The sequence below is a fragment of the Pan troglodytes genome, chromosome 9, assembly GCF_028858775.2.
Source record: "Pan troglodytes isolate AG18354 chromosome 9, NHGRI_mPanTro3-v2.0_pri, whole genome shotgun sequence".
NCBI classification, from domain to species: Eukaryota; Metazoa; Chordata; class Mammalia; order Primates; family Hominidae; genus Pan; species Pan troglodytes.
In genome coordinates, this window is record NC_072407.2 from 59,809,312 (window position 1) to 59,823,597 (window position 14,286).

The following is a 14,286-nucleotide window of genomic DNA, read 5'->3' on the forward strand; positions in this document are numbered from 1 at the left end:
ATTTCTCTTATCCTACTGTCATTAGATATTGAAAAGAGCAAAATACTCTGGGCATGGTGGCTCATGCCTATAATCCCAGCCGGCTTTCAAGTATTACTAGAGCTGGCTGGCAACCATTAATATTGGACTATTTCATGACTAGTACCCAAACCTAGATGCACAGAAAGATCTCTCTTTCAGATCATCCCGGGCAAGACCTCCAAGTTCCTGTCATATTTCTGTTAATTAATTAGTTATTTCATTCAGTATGTATTTATCAAGTACCTAATATGAGCCAGGCAATTCTGCTAGGCTCTAGGCATACAGCCATGAGTATAGTAGATAAAATCCCTGCCCTCATGGAGCTTAAAGCCTAGTAAGAGAGTCAGATAATAAGGAAATGAATAAGGTAATTTTAGATTTAGTATTATGAGGACAATAAAAACTGCTGAAATGATGGAGAGGAATTGAAGGTCATGGAAAACCTCTCTGAGGGAATGAAATTTCAGCTAAGTCCAGAAGAATGAGAGGGAGGCAGTCTTACAAAGAGTAGAAGGAAAAACCAGTCCTGAGTCTGAAAAGGGATGGATTTATTTAAGGAATAGGAAGGAGGCCAGTGTGGCCCAGTGGTGGGGCTTGGGGTAGGAGGACTGGGGGGGGTCCCAAGCTTCATAGGAGTGTCCTCTGCACCCATTCTCCAAAAGTAGTGCCTTTCTTAGATTGTAAAACACACAGAGAAAGTGAAGACTTTTTTTTGAGATGGAGTCTCTGTCACCCAAGCTGGAGTGCAGTGACTTGCTGCAACCTCTGCCTCCCAGGTTCAAGCGGTTCTCGTGCCTCAGCCTCCCAAGTAGCTGAGATTACAGGCAGGAGCCACCATGCCCAGGCTTGTTTTGTTTTTTTCTTAGCAAAATGTCAGTTCAGTATAAAAATGTGTTCAGAGCCTACTGTGTACCTGTCACTTCCGCTCAAAATAGAACTCAGGAGTTTTGTATTTTCCAGGCTCCGTCCAGTGATCCGTCAGCTTGTCCCATCACTTTTGCCCTCTCTGCCCCTCCCCCTCCAAATCTCTCAGTCAACTGTGAGCCCCAAGACACATCCCCTGTGTTGGCAGCTGCCCTACTCGCCCCCTCCTTAGCCCAGCCTTAAGCAGCTGCTTTTGTCTGAGGACGAGGGAAAGGGGCTATGTAAGGAACGTGGCGGGGCGGGTGTGAAGGGAGCACAAGAGGCCTCGCCTGGGCTCTGGATGAGCAGCGGAGGCCAGGGCCATGCTCCAAATGGGTCCTGAAGATGGTTGTCAAGGTCCCTAGGGTTAGGAGAGTCCACTGGGGAGAAAGATGACCACAGGACGGATGCTGCCAGGCTCAGGGTGGGAGGGACGTGCCGTGATTGAAAGGTGCCACCTGTCAGATCTTCCACGGGAAATCCGAGCCTCCCAGTCTAGGGTAAAGTGTTGTACCAACAGGCCAGTAAACAATGCTCTTCAGGCAGCCCAAGCCTCTTGAAGTGGGGGTGGGGTGGAAGAGGGAGAGGAAGGGGGGAGGCGGGACCAAAGAGCTGGGGGCTAGAGGCCACTGGGGCTTAAAGGCAGCCTGGGAGTGAGGCCACTCAGCTGGAGGAAAGAGACAGCTCCCGAGCCACAGGCAGAAGCCCCACAGGTAGGAGAAGCCCTGGGACCCTTTCTAAGGGTCCCTCCCCATCTGCCAATTCTCACTCCCACTGTCCAAGGGCCAGAGCCTCCCAGGAGGGCCCCCCACTTGGAGAAATCCAGGCTCCTTTCTAATTCTCTCCACCACAATGTCTACTGTCTTTAGATGCCTGGGGTCTCAGCCCTGCACCAGAGCACCCACAGAGCAGACTGCAAGTGGCCATCCACAAGGAGGCCACAGAGCAGGGGAGGGGACCTTGGGAGTCTCAAGAGTCAAACTGGGTTGGGGGGTAGACTGTCTAAGCCAAGCCTGTCCAGCCCACAGGCTACCTGTGGCCCAGGATGGCTTTGAATGTGGCCCAACATGAATTCATAAACTTTCTTAAAACATTATGAGATTTTTTTTTTTTTTTTTTGCAATTTTTGTTTTAGCTCATCCACTATCATTAGTGTCAACGTATTTTACATGTGGCCCAAGACACTTCTACTTCTACCAGTGTGGCCCAAGGAAGCCAAAAGATTGGATACCCCTAGTCTAAGCAATTGAGGTCGGCCTCTCCAAGGGAGGGCCCCTGGCTGAGTGGGGAAGGTGGAAGCCTTAGGACAACCAGATGACAGATGAGGCTGCAGTGGGTGGCAGACGCATCACAGAACATCCAGTGTTTATACTACTGGGGTTTGGATCTTGGGCTCCTGGGTCCCTTTCCTCCTGGTCTGCCAGAAGAAACAGGAAGAGAGAGGGAGGGGAGATATCTGCAGTGCTGCTTTGGATACAAAACAGGGATGGTTTGGAGACTTCCTGGGGAAGGAAGGAGGAAGGAAAGGAGAGAGTAAGAAAGGAAGGTGGGGGCAGAGAAACTTTCATGAAGGGCCTACTGTGCACCTAGAAGAAAGAGGGAGGAACTCCTCGGCTGAATCTGACTGCCCTTCCCAACTGGTGGGGTGCCCCCACTCTGGGCCAGGGCCTTTGGAGGGACACTGGGCTGAGGAGCTAGTGGGAGCATATATTTGGTGTGAGCTCTGGAGTGGAAGTTGGGATACTTGGATTCTAGATAGGGCCAGGCCATTTGTCCTATAACTTTAGTCAAGGGACTTCAACTCCCTGAGCCTGAAATTCCCATTGGCTCTCTAATGGGGCCAATAACCTATTCTGAAGGGTCGGAGCAAGAAATGACCAAGAGAAAGCAGGGCCCCCGCAGCATAAGCTGTAAACTGCTGTAGGGCTGTGAATGCTGGCGGTGGGTGGTGGCGTCCTGGTTTCTCAGCATTCTGAGCATCTTCACTCCTTTTCTATTTGTGACAAGCCTGGAGGGTGGAAAGCTGAGGTGATAAACACGCAGGATAGCCGAGGTGTGTGTGCGTGTGCGTGCACCTACCCTTCCCCTCCACCACCCTAAGTATGCAGCGTGTAGACAGAAGGAAAGATGGTTAGAGCGGCCAGTCTCAGTGGCTCATACCTATAAACCCAGCACTTTAGGAGGCCGAGGCAGGAGGCTCACTTGAGGCCAAGAGTTTGAGACCAGCCTGGGAAACATAGCGAGACCCCATCTCTGTAAAAAAAAAAACAAACAAAAAATTAGCCAGGTGTGATGGCGCACACCTGTGGTCACAGCTCCACAGGAGGCTGAGGTGGGAAGATCCGTTGAGTCCAGGAGGTAGAGGTCACAGTGAGCTATGATTGAGCCACTGCACTCCAGCCTGGGCAACAGAGTAAGACCCTGTCTCTTAAAAATAAAAGATGACTGGAGCACTCAGCTATGTCTTAGCCAAATACTGTCATACTTTGAGGTATAAAAAGGGCTTGTTATCATCCTACTGGCATTCAGTTCTCTCTGCCTTGACTCACTGATAAATGCCCTGAAGTCTGGGTCAGGACCTTGCCCTGGCACAGGGCTGGGCACAGCCAAACCACACCATACGAGCTGATGGGTGCTGAGTACTCATTCATGCCAAGCATGCCTCTGAATCCTGTTTTGTTTTGTTTTTTTAAGAGCTGAGGTCTCACTTTGTTGCCCAGGCTGGAGTGTAGTGGCTATTCATAGGCATCATTATAGTGCACTGCTTGACCTCCTGGCCTCAGGTGATCCTCCTGCCTCAGCCTCTTGAGTAGCTGGGACCACAGGCATGTGCCTCCACGTCTGGCTCCAGATATTTTCTAAGCATGGGCTTTCTTAATCCTCCACCATCCCTGTGGGATGGGACCTATTGTTGTCTGCAGAAATCAAAACACAGAGAGGATGGATAGCTTGCTCAAGGTTAACACAGTTAGTAACCCATGGGAGCTGAGATCCCATCACAGGAAGACACCAGAATCAATGATTTTCACCGCTAGTCCATGTCACCTTCCAAACAAGAGCAGAGAGAAAGAGGGGAAGGGATTGTGTTAGACCAGCATTTGCCATGCTTTCTTCTGCTGCTAGAGAGAGTGGTAGATGCTCCTCAGGAAAAACAAAGCAAAAAGAAAAGAAAACAAAGGGAGGAAAAAAAAAGTCATGGTCAAATAGGTTTGGAAAAAAGTGAGTTAAATGAAGTTTAAGCAAGGTTTAGGTTTCTTGACTATCTGGTTTCTAAAATCTATTTAAATGCTAATGAAGTTATATATCTGTTTTTGTTTTGTTTTGTTTTGTTTAATTTTACTTTCTTTACTATAGAGACAGAATTTAATATGTTGCCTAGGCTGGTCTTGAACTCTTGGGCCGAAGTAATCCTCCCACCTAGGCTTCCCAAAATGCTAAGATTATAGGCATGAGCCACTGCGCCTGGCTGAAACTGTATATCTCTAAGAGGGTAAAGAGTAGGCTTTTTTGTGGAGCAACCTTAGCCAGAGAATATCCTTTCTCCCAACCCCACAGAAAACCCTATCCATGTCACAGGAGACCCTAGTTTTCCACAGAACACAGTGTGGAGAACCTGATCCAGATGAACCCCATCATTGTCAGTGGAAACTGAGGCCCAGAGAGGGAAAACGACTTGCTCAGTTCTCAGTGGGGACTGGAAGATGCAGGTCACAGCCAGCTCCACAACTTCACAGCTCCCGGCATCTCTGCTGATGTGCGTCCATCCCCCTGGCTCATCTTCCCTCTTTTTTTTTTTGAGACGGGGTCTCGCTTTGTTGCCCAGGCTGGAGTGCAGTGACGCGATCTCTGCTCACTGCAACCTCCACCTCCCGGGTTCAAGCAATTCTCCTGCCTCAGGCTCCCAAGTAGCTGGGATTACAGGCGTCTGCCACCACACCCAGCTAATTTTTGTATTTGTAGTAGAGATGAGGTTTCACCATATTGGCCAGGCTGGTCTCGAACTCCTGACCTTCTGATCTGCCCGCTACGGGCTCCCAAAGTGCTGGGATTACAGGTGTGAGCCACCATGCCCGGCGTCATCTTCCCTCCTACTTTAAGACATTGCTGGAGCCGCTGAACCAGGAAGGGGCTCTAGCAGGAATCAGAGGACAATGTGAGCATCTGTACAAATCCCAGCCTACTTTTACGAAATAGTGAGGGCATCGAATTCAGGAACCCCAGGACTCTGGGTAAGACCCCAGTGGGTGGGGGGAACAGAGCCCTGTCCCTTTCTTCTTGCCTCCTGTCCTCTGCCCAATTACCCAGGTGCCCTCGGTACTATCACTGAGAAAGATGGTACTGCCAAGGGCAGGGGGTATTTTTAGTGTGTGACAGGAGTGTCCACTTTTCTTACTGCCTGAGTCATGCCCTGAGCCCTATTTGGGGATTGTTTTCTTTGTAACTACACCCCCCAAGAAGGGCAGGAGCATGAAGGAGCTAACCCGGGGCCTCCACACTCCTGTTTTTGTAGATCCTCCAGTATATACAGTACTTAAATAGGAAACTCCGAGTTAAGATGTCATAATCTACCCCCATGCTCCCGGGGGCAGTTGGAGAGTCAGATTGCCCAGCAGAGGCCAGGGAGAGTACGGCTCCATTCTTCACTCAAGGAAACGCTTCCTTGCCTAGGCCCACCTTTTCCAAAAACCACAGGCTGGCAGAGCTGGCAAAGCTCCAGAGACCAGTTGGCCCTGGGGTTCCCAAATTTCAGCCATTTTTATACACCACCTCTATAATTTTGCTACATCTGCACCGCCTATATTCCAGTTTCCTGAATTACTTCCTTTGAATCAACTTATTTTTAAGTTCAGTAAATGTATTTTTAAAAGACACTGTATCACTGTTGGAAATGGAAACTCAATATCACTTACCAGAGATAGAAAGTAACTGTAAAAATAAATACAATGGAAACAAAATGGTGTTATTCAATTCTATCTAGATACTTCTGCTTGCCTAGGCTCTCAGGGGAGAGTAGCAATTGTTCCATAGGTGTTCTAGGATGCCAGTATAAAATTGTGACCAGGCGCTGCTCATGCCTGCAATCCCAGAACCTTGGGAGGCCGAGGCAGGTGGATTGCTTGAGCTCAGGAGTTTGAGACCAGCCTGGGCAACATGGCAAAACCCCATCTCTACAAAAAAAAAAAAAAAAAAAAAAAAACCACACACACACACACACAAATTAGCCAGGTGTGGTGGTGAGCACCTGTAGTCCCAGCTACTCAGGAGGCTGAGGTTGGAGGATCACCTGACCCCAGGAGGCAGAGGTTGCAGTGACCTGAGATTGTGCTCCTGCACTCCAGCCTGGATGACAGAGCGAGACCCTGTCTCAAAAAATAAATAATACAATAAAATTGTGAGCACCTCAGTGGCTTAATCAAAAAGAGGCAACATGACTGAAAAGGCATTATGTGATTCAATGTTCTTTAAAGCCAAAGCCAGAACCTACCGAGGGGCATCAGGTGAACACCATCCAACATCATGTAGCCCAACCATCCCAGCTTTGGGGAAGCACTTCTCTCTCCTTCGTGATTGGGCCCCATGTCCAAGTAGGAGCCAAGACTGAACCACGGACTTCCTGACTCCCAGGCCAGAGCTCTCTGAGGGTGGGGTCTTCACCTCATGCTGGGCTGGGGCATGACCAGGTCTGCTTGTCTTCTCTTTCCAGAGATGGAGCAGAAGGAAGGGAAGCCCTCTGAGGATGGGACCACCGTCTCCCCAGCTGCGGACAACCCTGAGATGTCAGAAGGTGGAGCCCCTGCAGAGGAGACCAAAGGCACAGCTGGAAAGGCCATCAATGAGGGGCCTCCCACTGAGTCAGGAAAGCAGGAAAAGGCACCAGCCGAGGATGGCATGTCAGCGGAACTCCAGGGGGAAGCAAATGGATTAGATGAGGTCAAAGTGGAATCTCAGAGGGAGGCTGGTGGGAAAGAGGATGCTGAGGCTGAACTTAAAAAGGAGGATGGTGAGAAGGAAGAGACCACTGTGGGTTCTCAGGAGATGACTGGCAGGAAAGAAGAGACCAAATCTGAACCCAAAGAGGCTGAGGAAAAGGAGAGCACGCTGGCCTCTGAGAAGCAGAAGGCTGAGGAGAAAGAGGCCAAACCCGAATCTGGGCAGAAAGCCGATGCCAATGACAGAGACAAGCCTGAACCTAAGGCAACAGTTGAGGAGGAGGAGGCCAAGACATCCTCTCAGGAGGAGACAGGCCAGAGGAAAGAGTGCAGCACTGAACCCAAGGAGAAGGCTACTGATGAAGAGGCCAAGGCTGAATCGCGGAAGGCTGTTGTGGAGGATGAGGCTAAGGCTGAACCCAAGGAGCCCGATGGGAAAGAGGAGGCCAAACATGGTGCAAAAGAGGAGGCTGATGCAAAAGAGGAGGTGGAGGAGGCGGAGGAGGCAGTGAGTGAGGCAGGAAAGGAGCAAGGAGGCTCTGTCGTCTCCTGCTTCTGGAAGCAAGCCCCCTCTGCTTCAGTCAGTTGGGAAAGTCCAGTCTTCCTCCTGATGATTTCCAGAGCCCAGGGTGGGGGAGGGGGGACAAGGAGTGCAGCACCGTAGTCCCAGGCTGCCTTTCAGAACTTTCTGAAGTCCTCATGAAGCCAGGGCAGGTGCTGTGTGACCATGAGCTCACGCAGATCATGCTCATTCCAGGAGCCAGGCAGTCCCAGCGAAGAGCAGGAGCAGGACGTGGAAAAAGAGCCAGAGGGAGGGGCAGGGGTGATTCCCAGCTCCCCAGAGGAGTGGCCTGAGAGCCCCACTGGGGAGGGGCACAACCTCAGCACAGGTGAGTGAGAGCCCAGGGCCCATGGGATGCTGCAGAGGCCACCTGGGGGAGGGGCGCAAGAAGCATATCATGGATAGCCCCAGCTTCCCTCCCTCCTTTCACTTTCCTCCAGATGGGCTGGGTCCAGACTCTGTAGCTTCCGGACAGACCAGTCCTTCAGCCAGGTAATGTCAAACTCTGGGGCTCCAGCTCCAATTCCCCCTACCTCCTGCTTCCCTCAGCGTCCACCATCAACTCAGTCTGGGCTCCCCCAGCACCTGATTTCAAGATATTCGAGGATTCCTGGCATTCAGCTTCCTATCCCAGGGCAGAGCCCAGGAAACAAAAGAAGCCAGAGGCATGGTCGGCTGCAGTGGCTCACGCCTGTAATCCCGGCACTCTTGGAGGCCGAGGTGGGTGGATTACCTGAGGTCATGAGTTTGAGACCAGCCTGGCCAACATGGTGAAACCCCGTCTCTACCAAAAATACAAAAATTAGCTGAGCGTGGTGGTGGGCACCTGTAATCCCATCTACTCGGGAGGCTGAGGCAGGATAATTACTTGAACCCGGGAGGTGGAGGTTGCAGTGAGCCGAGATCGCGCCATTGCACTGCAGCCTGGGCGACAGAGCAAGACTCCCTCTCAAAACAACAACAACAACAGCAACAACAAAAAACCAGAGGCAGAAAGGAGCGCGAAGGATACCTGGTCCACTTCCCATGCCATGGCTGAAGTCTGCCCTATGGCATCCCTGACACTTCACAGGAGCTCCTTATCTTTCAGCTGAACATGTTTCCATGGTGCCAGTCTTCCAAAAAGCATGATCAGAAAGCCTGAGTTGGGACAATGGTTCTGCCATGTACCAGCTGTGTGACCTTGGCCATGTCACTGAACCTCTTCTCATCTGTGAAGTGGGCATAGCAATTGTATCTACCTCGTAGGATTATTCTCAGGCTTCAATGAGTAACAAGTGCAAAGCACTTTAGCCCAGTGCCTGGTCCGTGGCAGGTGCTGGATAAAATAAGAGGCTTATGCTTGCCATTGCACAACTTCAGTCATTAGAAGGATTATCTGGAACTGAAATCTGCCTCCTTGTCCTCCCCCCATTTTTTTTTTTTTTTTTTTTGAGATGGAGTCTTGCTCTGTCGCCCAGGCTGGAGTGCAATAGTGTGATCTCAGGTCACTGCAACCTCTGCCTCCCGGGTTCAAGCGATTCTCCTGCCTCAGCCTTCCAAGTAGCTGGGATTATATGTGTGTGCCACCACGCCTGGCTAATTTTTGTATTTTTACTAGAGGCGGGGTTTCACCATGTTGGCCAGGCTGGTTTTGAACTCCTGACCTCAGGTGATCCACCCACCTTGGCCTCCCAAAGTGCTGGGATTACAGGCATGAGCCACTGTGCCCGGCCTCCTTGTCCCTTTCTTAGGGAAAGATAACCAGTGAATAGTCACCCAGCAGGCACAGCTGGATGCTTTACATTCACCTTCTTACGTAGGGCAGGTAGGTATTCTTGTCCTCATTTTACAGATGAGGAAGCTAAGGCTCAAACAATGTGACAGTCCCAAGATCACACAGCAAATAAGAGGCAAAGCCATGCCAAGCACAGTGGCTCACACCTATAATCCCAGCACTTTGGGAGGCTGAGGCGGGTAGATCACCTGAGGTCAGGAGTTTGAGACCAGCCTGGCCAACATGGTGCAATCCCATCTCTACTAATAATACAAAAATTAGCTGTGTGTGGTGGCGGGTGCCTGTAATCCCAGCTACTCAGGAGGCTGAGGCAGGAGAATCGCTTGAACCCGGGAGGCGGAGGTTGCGATGAGCCAAGATCACGCCACTGCACTCCAGCCTGGGCAGCAAGAGCAAAGCTCCATCTCAAAAAAAAAAAGAGAAGCAAAGCCAGGTTCCAAACTCAGGTCAGACCTCAGAGGTGTCCTAGCTCTACCCACATGTCCTCACCAGACCACATTCTCCCCCAAGTTAGACTGAGACTCACGATTCCTTCTCAATGTCCTCCCAGTGCTGGGCACAGCTGCACACACCCCCTTAGACTGCAGTGCCGCCCACCCTCCAGCCCCACAGCCCCCTCCCTGTGTCCTGCAGTGCTAGTCCCAGCCTCTCTCACACGTCTTTGGACTTCTCCACATAGTGAGTCTTCACCCAGCGACGTGCCCCAGAGTCCCCCTGAGTCCCCTCCCTCAGGGGAGAAGAAGGAGAAGGCACCAGAGCGCAGGGTATCAGCCCCTGCTCGGCCCCGGGGGCCCCGGGCACAGAACCGCAAAGCCATCGTGGACAAGTTTGGCGGGTAGGACACAGGCCAGGGGCTGGGCTGGGCTTTCCCGTAAGAACTCTGGGTTGGTGGGAGGGTGGCCTCAGGGGCAGTGGGAACAGCCCAGGCCAAGGCAGGAGGACTGACACCTGGGGGCTGGGGATCCTCCCAGTGGGGCCCTTCATGGCCTCCTGCCTCTCTGGCTTGGCCTTGCACCCCTCTCCCCTCACAGGGCAGCTTCCGGCCCCACGGCCTTGTTCCGGAACACTAAGGCAGCCGGGGCAGCCATTGGTGGTGTCAAGAACATGCTGTTGGAATGGTGCCGAGCCATGACAAAAAAATACGAGGTGGGCATGGGGCAGAGCTGCGTGGGTGGGGCAGGGGTCCAGGGAGGGTCCAAGTGGTGCAAACCCCAAAGGGTGGGAGGGTGGGAAGGGGGCCAAGTCCAGGCCATCTGGCTGAGCCTCACTGAGGCCTCCTCTGTGCCCTGCCTGCCATAGCACGTGGACATCCAGAACTTCTCCTCGAGCTGGAGCAGTGGTATGGCCTTCTGTGCCCTCATCCACAAGTTCTTCCCTGACGCCTTTGACTACGCAGAGCTGGATCCCGCAAAGCGCCGGCACAACTTCACCCTGGCCTTCTCCACAGCAGAGTAAGCTACAGCCATGGGCTGGCAGAGCTGAATGGGAGCCTAGGCGAGGACTGGATTCACAGGGGTTGAGTAGTGAGGCAGTTACACCGATGCTGGTGCCACACATTCATGTATCCAACAGACATTTTTTGAGGGCCAGGCACTGTTTCAGGCCCTGGGGATACAGCAGTGGGTGAAAAAGACAAAAATCTCTGCTTGAGTCAAGCGCAGTGGCTCACTTGTATAATCCCAGCACTCTGGCAGGCCGAGGCAGGAGAATCGCTTGAGGCCAGGAGTTCAAGACCAGCCTGGGCAACATAGTGAGACCCCCATCTCTACAAAAAACCAAAAAATTAGCTGGGCATGGTGGTGGATACCTGTGGTCCCAGCTATTGGGGAGGCTGAGATGGGAGGATCACTTGGGCTCAGGAAGTCAAGGCTGCAGTGAGCCATGACTGAGTCACTGCACTCCAGCTTGGGTGACAGAGCAAAACTTTGTCTTTAAAAAAAAAAAATTACAATTTTAAAAAATGAAAGGGAAACTTGCAGTCTGGACTTACAGCTCTAAGTGAATATCAGAAGGGCAAGCAGCTCTGCTCTCACCAAGTGCTCCTGACCTGCAGGCTGTGAACCAACTGTCCTGCTCCTGCAGCTGCCTGGACTCTGGTTCTGAGTCAGGCAGAGCCACTGGAAGGTGGGAGGAGTCATCAGATGACAAAGACAGGCCGACAGGAGGCATCAGGCAGCTGAAAGCCCAGGAGGTCGTGGGGATGTGTGGAGAAGGAGAGAGGAGAATAGAAGCTGAGGTGCCTGGGTTTGAATCCTGCTTGCTTCTCCCTAGCTCTGTGACCCTCGCCAGCTGGCTTAACCTCTCTAGAGGCCCCACATCACAGGGCTTGTTGTGAAGATTAAGTGTGAAGAGGAAAGAGTGTCTGCCACAGCCATCACACCCCACTGCCCGTTCCAGAACTCTCCTCCGATTCCCATGGAGTCCGGGGATGAGGGGAGGGAGTGGCCAATGCTGAAGCCCCCAGTGGCGGAGCCCTTCCCCACCCACTCCCCAGGCTCAATAGGAATGAAGGTTTTGCCTCTCCCACGTAGAGGGACAGCACCCTAACCCAAAACCATGGGGCACTGCATTGGTTGCAGGGAGCTTGTCCCATTCTCCAAAATCCTCCAGTGTGTGTCCTTCCCACAGCTCCCAGTCTGGCGTGGATTTTGGCCCTGCAGTCTCAGCCCCAAGGGAGGATTTCCTCTGGGGCCCTGGTTTCTCCTATGCCAGCACCTATGGCTGGCTTTGGTAGGCAGGGACTGCTGAGACCCAGCTTCAGAGTAAGGGTGCCAGAGGTGTCAGACAGGCCCCCGGGGTTGTGTTGCTCACTTTGGCCTTGGGCAAACCACCAAAACACTCTGAGTCTCCGCTTCCTCTTCTGCTGGCTGAGGATGGAGGGGAGGAGTCTATGAGAATGTCCAAGGGGAAGCACCTGATAAAGCATGAGGTGGGCATGAGGTCCCAATACTGATTAGCTCAGATTATCGGCCTCAGCAAAGCCAGTGGTGTCACAGAGCCCCAAAGGGCAGCTGCGAAGTTAGAAAAAGAGGACTTGTTGCTAAGTGCCAGGAGCTCCTGAAACACACCAAGCATTCCTGCCTCGGGACCCTTGCACCTGCTGTTTCCTCTGCCTGGACTCCTTTCCCCAGATGTGCACATGACTTACTCTAAGAGGCCTACCCTGAGCACCTTATTAAAAAATACCACAGCTGGGTGCAGTAGCTCACACCTGTAATCCTAGCACTTTAGGAGACCGAGGCGTAGGGATCACTTGAGGTCAGGAGTTCAAGATCAGCCTGGCCAACATGGCGAAACCTTGTCTCTACTAAAAATACAAAAATTAGCTGGGCGTGGTGGCACACACCTGTAATCCCAGCTACTTGGAAGGCTGAGGCAGGAGAATCGCTTGAATCCAGGAAGCAGAGGTTGCAGTGAGCCGAAATCATGCCACTGCATTCCAGCCTGGGCAACAGAGCAAGACTCCATCTCAAAAACAAATAAATAAATACATTAAAAATAAATAAAAAATACCAGATCTCCTCCAACATAAGAACATACCCTGTCTCCCTTCCTGCCTTATTTTCCTCCTTAGCACCTCTCACCATCTGATGTACCATCTACTTTGTGTGTTGCTTACTGTCTCCTGCCACAAGAATTTCCATGCCATGAGAGTGCAGAAGTTTTGGTTTTATTCACTGATGAATTCTCAGAGCCTGGAAGAGGGCCTGGCACATAATAGGCTCCTGATAAGTACATAGAGACTGAATGAGTGATGACCCTGGAGATGCTGCAGCTGCAAGCCAGGACTCTGGCTAGGATTTGGTTTCTGTCCTTTATCTTTTTTTTTCTTTTTTTTTTGAGACAGAGTGTCACTCTGTTGCCCAGGCAGGAGTGCAGTGGTATGATCTCAGCTCACTGCAACCTCCACCTCCTGGGTTCGAGTGATTCTCATGCCTCAGCCTCCCGAGTAACTGGGAATACAGGTGCCTGCCACTATGCCCAGCTAATTTTTGTATTTTTAGTAGAGATGGAATTTCACCATGTTAGCCAGGCTGGTCTCAAACTCCTGACCTCAGGTGATCCAGCTGCTTCAGCCTCCCAAAGTGCCGGGACTACAGGCATGAGCCACCGCACCTGGCCCCTTTAAATTCTTCCTGAGGGGCCTGGTCTAACAGAAGCTCCCCGGTTCCAGAGGACAGATACATACGCATGTGAAAGTGGTGGGTTAATGTAGAACTAGAGACCAGAGGGTCCTGCTCCCATGTGAGGACAATAAGTGCAATGAAAATGTGGGCTTGGAATCAGACCCAGCTGGGTTTGATTCTTTTTTTATTTTAATTTTTGTTTTTATTTTTTGGAGAAGCTCCCATTCTCTGAAAAGGTCTCACTAGGTTGTCCAGGCTGGTCTTGAACTACTGAGCTCAAGGGATCCTCCCGCCTTGGCCTCCCAAAGTGCTGGGATTATAGGTGTGAGCCACTGTGCCTGGCCTAAAACTCATTATTGAATTATTCACTGGTGTTGGCTTTGGGGTTACCTGTCTACATCCTGTGACCTACCTAAAGGAAGCCACAGCACCTGGCCTGGGTTTGTCTTAACTCTGTTGGGGCCTCAGTTATCTCATCTAGATATATAATGGGATGATTGGCTTAGATGATCTCCCAGCCCCAACATCCCAGCCCATCCTATGGGCTTCGTCATTGCTGGGCTGCCTGCACCCATCCGCTTGGCTCCCATATCCCTCACCTTTGCCCTTCTGCTCCTCATTCCACCCCATTCCTCAGGAAACTGGCTGACTGTGCTCAGCTGCTGGACGTGGATGACATGGTGCGGTTGGCTGTGCCCGACTCCAAGTGCGTCTACACATACATCCAGGAACTGTACCGCAGCCTCGTGCAGAAAGGACTGGTGAAGACCAAGAAGAAGTGAGGAGGTGACTGGTTCTGTGGGCAGAGATGGGCAGGGTGCCCAGCTCACCAGCCACGGCCCGGGGGCTCCCTTCTGCTCCATGGAGGCACCAGAGCCAGGGGCTTAGGCAAGGGTGTGTGGCGTTGGTTTTAACTGCATTAAAAGTACTTTTGTAAAATCCTGTCTGGCCCCTCAGTGCTCTCTC

The 14,286-nt window shown here is 51.8% G+C and overlaps 1 protein-coding gene across 1 annotated transcript; it reads left to right on the forward strand.

The window, feature by feature from the left end:
* The first annotated feature begins 1,527 nt into the window (after positions 1–1,527).
* Positions 1,528–14,259, forward strand: SMTNL1 (smoothelin like 1). Its single transcript, XM_508434.6, has 8 exons — positions 1,528–1,637; positions 6,629–7,362; positions 7,612–7,744; positions 7,857–7,908; positions 9,873–10,028; positions 10,225–10,339; positions 10,493–10,644; positions 13,958–14,259. Exons 2-8 carry the CDS (start codon positions 6,631–6,633, stop codon positions 14,100–14,102), a joined length of 1,485 nt encoding a protein of 494 aa, XP_508434.3. The 5' UTR covers positions 1,528–1,637; positions 6,629–6,630; the 3' UTR covers positions 14,103–14,259.
* The last annotated feature ends 27 nt before the right edge of the window (positions 14,260–14,286 follow it).

Excerpts from the sequence above, each read along its gene's own strand:
- SMTNL1 (XM_508434.6), top strand. The coding sequence starts at position 6,631 with ATGGAGCAGAAGGAAGGGAAGCCCTCTGAGGATGGGACCACCGTCTCC. Across the intron at positions 7,745-7,856 it reads GGGGCACAACCTCAGCACAG|ATGGGCTGGGTCCAGACTCT; the intron begins GTGAGTGAGAGC and ends ACTTTCCTCCAG. Across the intron at positions 10,645-13,957 it reads CTGGCCTTCTCCACAGCAGA|GAAACTGGCTGACTGTGCTC; the intron begins GTAAGCTACAGC and ends CCCATTCCTCAG.